The sequence below is a fragment of the Cynoglossus semilaevis genome, chromosome 5 (genome assembly GCF_000523025.1).
Source record: "Cynoglossus semilaevis isolate Cse_v1.0 chromosome 5, Cse_v1.0, whole genome shotgun sequence".
NCBI lineage: Eukaryota > Metazoa > Chordata > Actinopteri > Pleuronectiformes > Cynoglossidae > Cynoglossus > Cynoglossus semilaevis.
In genome coordinates, this window is record NC_024311.1 from 9,327,165 (window position 1) to 9,337,430 (window position 10,266).

At 44.2% G+C, this 10,266-nt stretch overlaps 1 protein-coding gene and 1 long non-coding RNA gene across 3 annotated transcripts in view; one reads left to right on the plus strand and one right to left on the minus strand.

Moving 5' to 3' along the window:
- LOC103378990 (uncharacterized) overlaps positions 1-10,266 on the minus strand; it is a 189,645-nt gene that overhangs the window by 87,398 nt on the left and 91,981 nt on the right. The gene's annotated exons all lie outside the window — the stretch shown is intronic.
- irx5a (iroquois homeobox 5a) overlaps positions 5,333-10,266 on the plus strand; it is a 6,998-nt gene continuing 2,064 nt past the window's right edge. Inside the window, 4 exon segments of the mRNA XM_025055559.1 lie at positions 5,333-7,943; positions 8,841-9,246; positions 9,872-9,882; positions 9,885-10,207. Coding sequence (XP_024911327.1) covers positions 7,701-7,943; positions 8,841-9,246; positions 9,872-9,882; positions 9,885-10,207 — 983 coding nt within the window. The 5' untranslated portion in view covers positions 5,333-7,700.

Consider the following 10,266-nt stretch of genomic DNA (forward strand, 5'->3'; position numbering starts at 1 on the left):
TGGGGGGGCGGGGGGGGGGGGGGTGTCCTCTCCTTCCACATGCAGGGTGGTGAGGAAAGACAGGGAAGCGCAGGGTCAGGGCTCCCAGTGCTAAGCTGTGAAAGGCAAACGTTTGGCAGAGTAATTACACGCCACACTGCTCTGGGAGTGATTAGTGATAGTTGTCTGTTCAAAGTGTTTGGAGTTTGCAGCCCTTATGGGCTATGCTTGCCTTGCCTCTGCCTAATGTTCACTCTGCATTTGCATCAGGAAGAGAGTTGCATGCGTCAACTTAAGTGGTACAACTATGAGGCTCCCTGGGTGTTAAATTGTTTGTGCTGCACTGGTGGAATAAAAAAAATATTGTGTTTTAGAATCAAGTCAAGAATGGCACAGATTTGAGGAGAAAACCATTATATTTTTAAAGAAAAAGGAGTATACTGATGGTCACTATTTTGAACTAAACAGGGGAAAATATTGATGTATTAAAATAAAATAGTTTACCTCCAATTGGCCAGTGTTTATTAAGTACACAATAGAGCTAATACATTCACTTGGCAAAGGAAAGTCTCCTCCACTTCTCCAGTTGACACAGCAATGCATTGCAATCAGTATGCTCAGGTGGTGCGACCGGCGCTGCCAGACTTTGATGTCCTTGCTGTGTTTGTGTTGGCCAGCCATGCTGTCCCAGCACAGACCACAGATGTGTCTTCAAGCTGTAAGGTGAGGAGCAATGCTCCTGGGTAACATGTCCAGTTGTAAAGAATGACCTGACAGAGGGAGTAGCCTGGACAGGGGAGGCCAAATGTAGCCAAAGCACACAGACACATGGTGGAAGTCAGTAAGTAGGGCGGTAATATACTGCATTTATAGTTATTAATTATTATCTTTAGTGGTTTTAAAACTGCATGCCTCGTAAGATTAACTGTTATCAAAGCTGTTCACCCTGTCACACTAATCCCTACAAGGGCTGGACTCTGACGGAGGCCGAGGAGTTGGGTGGCAAAGCAGGAGTAGAAACAAACAGACAAGGAAATACCTCAGGGACTTTGTGGGATTGGGAAAGAGGTAAGATGGTACCTGTAGTGAAATCCCTTCCAAATCTACACCAGGTGTTGGGCATTAAGGGGAGCATCTCCGCTCTGACTTTCTATGTCTGGCTCAATCACACAGGGCAGCGTGTCAGATGTTGGACAAAACAGATAGTCTCCAAGAAGATGAAGGTGAAGAAGGGGAGGGAGAAGTCCTGAAAGTCATTAAGGTGCAGGAAAGAATGAACTCAGGAGGTAAAAGTAAATCTTTACAGTGTCTAATAAAAACGTGAGGGTAATTTCATTATTTTTGCCATGATTTTCATCAGCTCATGACATTCAAATAATCAATTACATGTGAAATGAGTCTACTGAGAATACAATACACTGAGAAGCCAGTAGGAGAAGAATAAAATACAGGAGGCAGTGCTGAACACTTTGGAGTTTAATGAGTTCAGATAGATTAAGAATGCCATTTCAAGAGAACGGGCCCAAGACAACTCCCTGTGTGATGATACAAAGCAGAGTACACTATTATTGTGTAAGTATTTGAACTCGTACTTTCATCCCGCTACTTCAGTACCTGCAGAGTCAGAAAACGTAAAGCCACGCTGCACAATTGTTACAATTCATACATGACAAAGGAAAAACAAGGAGGCGATAGGACAATGTTTAAATGTATCACAGGCATCGGAGAGGAAACCTAACACCTGAGTGTTGGGAGATGGAGAATGCGACTGGGCACGTGTGGAATGCTGAGTTGCAAGAGGAAAACGGCAATCTAAATTTCTAATGCTGAGGATGTTTCCCATTTTGTGTTTATGAAACATGGCTGCCGGGATTACAGCGGTAAGAGGATACGGCATCAAAGTCTGCCCCGACAAAACAGAAAGGCAACAATGCTGCAGTGGAATGCACGACAGAACATAATACTCCACCTCCTCCTCTGCTCTCCACTGAGCAGTCTCATTTGATTACAGTGTGGCAGGCCCCAAATCAACCCCTTAGTCCCATATTTGCTCTCCACTAGGGCTGGGAGAAGGAGGTAGAACACGGCTTGCCAAAGTGGCCAAGTACGAGGGGAGGAAAGGTGATGTTGTGGAGAAGGATCCTTCATTAGAGGAACAAAAGAACATGGAAAAGGGTGAGCCGAGGTGTCGCATCCAGGGTGGGAAGAAATTGTTGACCCGTGCGCGGCGGCTGAGGCAGAGACTGCATGTCTGATGACTGCGAGGCACCGTATCGTTTACAGGCTCTCTCAGCAGAATCCCCTCACATGTCCATCTCCAGCCACACAGTGTGCCCTCTACTTAAGGCAACAAGAGTCAGGCTCAGCATTACAAGCCTATTAAAAGATACTTTTAATTACGCCGCGCTCTCTCGGGATCACTTCTTTGATGAACTCTGTGTTTCTTTGGCATGTGCACTTAGGAATGGCACAACCAGAAGCATGTGTTGTTTTCTCCCTCCAATTAAAGGGCATGTTGACAGATTAAGGCTGCTTCTGGTGTGTGCTCCACTAACACATTTAGGGAAGATCGGGAACAAGGAGGGGCAGGAGAGTTAGGGGGTCACAGGAGAGAGAAAGGGAGAGAGAGATAGAGAGAGAGAGAAAAGGAAGAGGGAAAAAAGGGGGGAACAAACATGCTGAGGAACCCTAAGGGATTAATGTGTTTACATTACCTGGGCTGTGATCTATCACCAACCTCGTCAACTTCTATTATACATCACATACATAAGCAGGCTACAGACCTGGGAGCCTGTGCAACTCACTCACACTACGTCTATTGGATTATGCCAGTGCAATTATCCAGGGCACGACGCCCACACTGTGGTTTTAGCATCCTGGTAGTCATTTGATTTGAACGTTGTATCACTTTACCTTTATGAAGGTGTTGCAGCAGTAACTCCTACATGCCTCGGGAGCTTTTGAGGACTAGGGGATTTAGATCATTATCATACAGAATCCATAGCACCTTCTAAACCAAACACGGAATTATCTGTAGGTCTGCTTAGACAACAGTCGGGCACAGGATCCCACAGATCATGAATCAGATTATACAGGTGAGAGGAATCGGGGAGTGTTAACTCAGTGAATTTGCCATCTGTGATTCTCTAACATGAGGACGGTTTGTCCCAGCTGTAGCAGCAGATCTGTGTTGTGAATAAACCAGTCAGATGGAGAAGCCTGGCATCGCTGTGTAAATGATAACAGGGGGAGAATGTTGTAGCAGCAGCAGCAGCAGCAGCAGCAGGGCCTCTGAAAGAGCTCATATTCACACTCAGGCTTCATTATATCCAATCAATATTCATTTAGTCACAGAGACTATTGACTCATTTCTGAAACAATATTACTGGTCATTTGTCTTGTCATGGAGACAGGAGAAGGATCCTCTTTACACCATTCACCACCGGAGACAGGAAAGTGAAGTGAGTCTGCAATATATATGTATATATATATATATAAGATAGAACGCTGAAAGAAAAAATAATCAATGAGTGCTTCCTGTGATCCATCCCTAGCAAATCAATCATCATCTGCGCAGCTGGCAGTGTGCTGCAGGAGGACGGCCTGTTGGTGAGTGAGGCTTGCAGTCTTTGTCTGACACCTCTCATTTTGGAATCACTTCTCATAATAGGGTCATCATTTCATCACTTAGCCAATCCAGAGGCAGGCCAGTCAGGCTTGCAGGTACCCTGGTAGAGTAGGAGGGGGGGTCCCATCAGGAGTAAACTGAACTGAATGAACACACACACTCCATACATCTTCATTCAGGTCAATAATAATAAGAAAAAGGTTATTATTTCTCCTGAAAGCATGTGTGCTTTATCTGAATTGTATTTTTTTCCTACAATGTTTTGCTTTATTAAATGTAAAATGTGTATCAGTTTAAAAAAAATGTAATTTGTAAGTGCCTTGTTTACATTGGGGAGATTACAAAAATTACAAGCTGAGTCTCGTTAGAAAAATACAGTTGGTATTGAAAGTTTATGTTTATTAATTACCCAGTAATCTGAAAATCAGGACACAATGATATACAGTGTCTTCTTCTTCTGTAGGTGTGTGTGTGCGTGAGTGTGTGTTGGCGCTTGGTGACATGAAAAGACATCCTCAACTGTCAACATGGATCTGAATAAATTAAAACAAAAATACAAAGGTACATTTTTTATTTATTTGAATATGTACAGCAGTCACTTCACTTCAGCAGAAATAAAAAAAAAGTCTGGTAATAAATAATACAATGACTGTCAATGTTAAGTGCATTAATAAAAAAGAATAAATAAATGAAAGCCAAAATTACTGATGTCATAATTATTACTTTAATTAAAACGGCTAATCACAGCCGTATAGAAGCTCAGTTGTTTCATTAAATAGCATGGGGCACATATGTTTAATCATATAATAACCCCCCCCCCCCGCCTTAAAAATGCAAGGTCAAAAATAAATTATATCCATTATTCGCAGCATATCTCCCCAAAGCATTTAGAGCGAAAACTGTTTTGAATTTCAATTGGCTTCCAAGTGGCAAAAGCCCACAGCTAATACATCAAAGAAATATTGGTGTCAACTAATCGGTTTAGGACACAGATTTGGAATGGTTAAAAATCCCATGAAGACTCGAAGCATTTTTCTATATTCCGCTGGAGCCCGCGAGCGCTGCAGCTGACCTTGTGCGCTCCAGAAACCTGTCCGCCACGACATTAACTGGCTGTTTAACGCACCCAGCCAACGCAATTAGAGCGCTACGACGCATAATGTTGTGTAATAAAAGATTCTATATCCAATTTAGATTACGCTCGCTCCCTGGGGCGTTTGAAAAGACACGCGCCATCTTTCATTCTCCTCCTCCTCTTCTTCTTCTTTTTATTTGTTTATTTATTTATTTTATTTTATTATTTTATTTTACCGTATGTGTTGTGTAAAGCCGTCTCGGGGTGCGTCAAAACCCGGTGAAAGAAAAAGAAGGAACACTAACGAAGAAGAAATGTCAAAGTTAGAAGCGATCAAAGGATAATAAGAAATTTTTTTTAAAAAAGAAGAAGAAATGCGCATTTTTACACAGTTCTTTGACATGTCGCATAAAATCAGTCCACTTTTACGCACGCTTTGCTAAATTGGTTAAATAAACACACACACACACACACACACACTCTGAGTTCTACTCACCCACACCTTCCTTCAGTGCAGAGCTGACTGTTGGCAGCAGTTGCCATAACCTGCTCCTATCCTGCGATAGACTCCGTGATCTCAGATCACGGGTCCTCCTCCACCTCCTCCCCCTCCTCCTCCTCCTCCTCCTCCACCTCCACCCCCTCCTCCTCCTCCTCCTCTTACTGCTGCTCTTGCCGCTTCTCCCGAGAGCAACTTTGCACCGAGAACACATGACTCAGGACACAGGGCAGCCAGTCTCTGTTTACTGTGTCAACGTCTTATAAACAACTCAGCACTAAACAGGCGCAGTTGGCAAGAACACACAACTGAATCAAAAAAACAAACAAACTTATTTTATACCACACGGTGACGTATAAATAACAAGGCTGTGTACAATAATGATGTGTATGAGTTCAACATTTTAGTATTTTGATGCCTATCGATATAAACAGCGAGTATTGATAAAACTTCATCCCTCCGTGCTCTCTCTTCCTTTCTCTCTCTCTCCCACTGTACCGGCGTCGTCATCACTCCTCTCTCTGCCTCTCTCTCTCTCCCTCTCTCCCTCTGGAGGTTTTTAGAGCGTAAAGGAACACTTGAGTGTGTGTGTGTAAGAGAGAGACAGTGGGAGAGAGAGAGAGAGAAAGAGAGAGAGTGCACACACTCTTTTAGCAGCGCCTACAGCGATCCCTTTCGGCTTATCTGAGACCTGAACTGGAAAGTCAATCACAGAGTGAAAAACAACTCTAACATGGGCCATTTAAAACACACTGTAAATACACTAAATTGTTAAGGAGCCCGTTAATGTTTCTTTAAGCCTGTTGTGTATCCGCAAGCCGGATACACAAGTATTTACGAGATTTATAGCCTATTTATTCATTCTATAATAATAATAATTATAATTAGTATTATTATTGATTATTATTATTAATATTATTATTTTTATATTACCGTATTGTTAATGCTCATTATTATTTTGTTATCAGATGAAAAAAATGATTTTTTTTTAAATATCGTATAACAAAGAAATAAATGAAACACATTCAGAATATTCCAGCAAACAGACGTATCTGCAGTCATTAAATGAGATTACATGCCCTGGTCCAAGCGGATTTGGTGTTAGTTGGCTAATCTGCGCTGGCTTGAGGGTTTATGACTTTCTGACAGAAACTCTAAGAGCGCGTGTGTGCGTGTGTGTGTGTGTGTGTGTGTGTGTGACTGGTTTATGAGCGGATCTGTCACACAAAAAACCCAAAACTTTTTCAACCGTAGCAACACTAAATCTTTCCATTCTAGTGAAGTCAATAACTCCCACCAACACACTCCAGTGTCCGTGAGGGAAAAGTTTGCTGACACGCAGTAACTACCCTGACACCAACTGTTCGGTCAGTACTATTTGCGCCATCGCAGCTTTTTACTTTTCCGCTGTCACATTGCTAGCTCTCTCCGTCTCTCTCTCTCTCTCTCTCTTACCGATGCCACATTCTCCTGGCGTAAGAAAGTCGACGTGCACAAAAATCCATTACCAAACTCCCAGTGCGGATTTTAACACCAGGCGCACGGAGATCACGCAGGAGCAGTCTGATGACTTACACACACGTTTAAATCACGACTTTTACGCACAAAGAAGAATAACAAAAAAGAAACACGCAGCGGTGGAGCGCCCTTTTAGTTCCAGCCCGTATCTCGGAAGCCCGTATCCTGGCACACAACCGATGATTTGTTATTGATCAAGTGTGAAAGTGACGGCTTCCTATTGGGGGAGAGAGAGAGAAAAAAAGAAGAAAGTTGGAAGTTGACAGACTCGCATGCTGTCGCCATCCAAAGGGGGGCTGCCAGGCGCATGAGACTTACTGCACCGAGGCTTGTTAAGGAGAAAAAACAGAGAAATAGAGAATGAGGATTGTTAGTTAACGCGAGAGGAGGGATGGAGAGAGAGAGAGAGGGAGAGAGAGAGAGAGAGAGAGAGAGCAGAGGGGAGAGAGAGGGGGCGATGGGAGAGAGGGAGGGAGAGAAGGGAGAGAGAGCGAGAGAGAGAGAGAGCATGAATTTGGACAGGGCTGTGGTCGCCCAACATAAGCTTTGCCTTTTCCTTCGGTGACTACACCACGGGAGGAGGAGCGTAGCGTGCAGCGTAGTAGGCGTCAGGATCCTCAATTTCCAACTTAGCATCTTGGCAGGACATTTTCCCAAGCAAAAGCCCCCGTCCGACGGGTAAAAAAAAACTTCTGCACGGGCAATGAAAACGACGCTGCCACTCAGATAAGGAAGCGCAAGAAAAACACAACCAGACTCCACATCCGACGGGCACTGGCTGACTGGTTGACAGCGACCAAAATATTCCACCCCAAACCAAAGCCGAGTTTTATTTGGTCACTCTTACTTTTTTTTTTCGCCGTCATCAGTGTCATTTAGAGGAGACAGAACCGACAGCGGCTCTGCACAGACTCAGCTCTATGCGCTCCGACAGCAGCGCATGAGAAAATAAAGGGGGGAAAGTGCGCGAGTTAAGTGGCTTATTCTCTGCGGGCTTCAGCATGGCGTATCCTCAGGGCTACTTGTACCAGCCGTCCGCTTCTCTAGCCCTGTATTCGTGCCCTGCCTACAGCACCAGCGTTATATCTGGACCCAGGACCGAGGAACTTGGGAGATCCTCCTCGGGATCTGCTTTTGCGCCCTATGCCGGATCTACCGCGTTCACCAGCGCCTCTCCGGGCTACAACTCCCACTTGCCCTACAGTGCAGACGCGGCGGCAGCTGCCACATTCACCTCGTACGTGGTGAGTAAACTTAAGGTGATTATTTACTTTAATAGTTTAGGAAAAAAAAGTAAGGAAAGCAATCGCTCATTATGTCAACCGTGAGGTTCTCTACGCATTTGGAATCCAGTGACCATACAGAGAAATGTGCGTCATTGATGAAAGCACTGAGATAACATTACATAGGACCGAGTCTAATGTAGTTGCAAAAATTAAAATATATATATATATATATGATTTTCGTGTTCCCTTGTACGACTGTTTTATTGTTCTTATATTATTTAAATTTACAAAAATAGCGGACATTGTGTTGACGAAGGCTGCGAGCTGAATGCCACTCACGCACCGTGTCAAGATAATTCAGGTCACTTGTTTACTCGATTGTATACTTTATTTATTTGTGTCGCTTGGCAGTGTTGCATTTTGCAACTTTGAAAACAATAACCCCCCAAAATAAATATGAATAGTTTTTTTCATTGTCAGTGAATAATTCCCCGGCAGCGTTAGTGATTTAAAGAAGACTGTTTCTGCAGGCCTGTAGTTTCCACAAAGACTGATCTCAGATCAGACAGAGACTCAGAGAGGCCCCAGCGAGCATTCATATACAAGTTGTTAGAAAAAACAAACTGCGAACAAATAGTGTTGTATTGACTCGCGGACAGCTGCGTCCTGTTATCAGGTAAACATTAGCAATACTAAAAAAAAATAGATTGATTTAACAGCGATCAAACCAACTGTATAAACAATCGTGTCGAACTTGAGCTGGATTAAAGCTAGTGTATTGGTGTGTGTGTGCGCACGAAAAGGCGCGTTTTCGTGTGCGCGTATGTGTGTGTTGGTTTGAATCCTGTTTATTAGAAGAAGCGGCACTTAACTTTTTTCAAACTTTTTTTTTTCTTTCTTTTCTTTTGATGACAGAGCTCTCCCTATGACCACACCACGGGCATGGCCGGCTCTATAGGATACCACCCTTACGCAGCGCCATTGGGCACCTACCCTTACGGTGACCCGGCGTACCGCAAAAACGCAACCCGGGACGCCACAGCCACCCTGAAGGCCTGGCTCAACGAACACCGCAAAAATCCATATCCGACAAAGGGCGAGAAGATCATGCTGGCCATCATCACCAAAATGACCCTCACCCAGGTCTCCACCTGGTTCGCCAACGCCAGGAGGAGGTTAAAGAAGGAGAACAAGATGACCTGGACCCCCCGGAACCGCAGCGAGGACGAGGAGGAGGACGAGAATATTGACTTGGAGAAAAACGACGATGACGAGCCGAACAAACCCATAGACAAGGGGGAGTCCACAGACACAGAAGCAGGTCGGTGGTGCAGGCAGAAACAGTCTGTGTGTGTGTGTGTGTATGCGCGCGCGCTCGCGGTGTGTGTGTGTGTGTATGTCTGGGTGAGTGAGTGAGTGAGAGGAAAAAAATGAAAAAAAAACATCAATTTTTCATCGCAGTCGTTTCCACTCTGGGTGCAAAATTGATTGCTGCTTAATGGTGGTGTATTATTTATAATGGGACAATTGCTTTAAATAATAATCACCTTGAACTCCCCTCGTTTGACTTCTCGGGAGCAGAAATTGCTGGTGACGCACATTGTACAGCAGTCAATTTATCTTCAAGTGCATAATAAGAATACAGCTGGTGTACTGCACTGTACTGCCTTAAAATACTGTTATATTAACCGTGTAATTAGTGTTGAAAACGTACACACACACACCATTGTTTACATTTATAATTGTTTATATTTTATATAAAACAATTTTTTTTAATTTTTAACACATTGTTTTAAAGGAAACCATTTTAAGTGGCCTGATTTTCCTTTTTTTTTTTTTCATAGCTCTCACTCTATTTTTCCATGGTGTCCACTTGCCTTACATTACCTCAAACATGTGTTCCAGGGATTATTTGGCAGTAATTCCGTTCTTTATTTGTGCTTTAGATCATAAACTGTCGAACACCCAGGGGACATAGGCTGTGACAGATTTAAAGAGGAGGGCCATGGCAAAGATACGGATCCCCTTCTGAGCGACTCGGAGTTAAAAGAGCAGGAGGAGAGGACTACAGACCTGCTGCCGGACTCGGCCAAACCCACCACGTCGTCTCCCTCCACGTTGCCTCGGGGGAACCCGGCCGTTGCGCAACAAGACAGGCCCACAGATTTGAGCCACGCTCCGAGTTCGGTAACAAGCAACGTCACCTCTGTCATCCACTCGCCCCCCTCGGCCCCTAAGCCCAAACTGTGGTCACTGGCGGAGATCGCCACGTCCTCGGACAGGTGTAAAAGCAGCAGCAGCAGCAGCAGTAGCAGCGACGCGCCCCAGCCTTGTCCCGGAT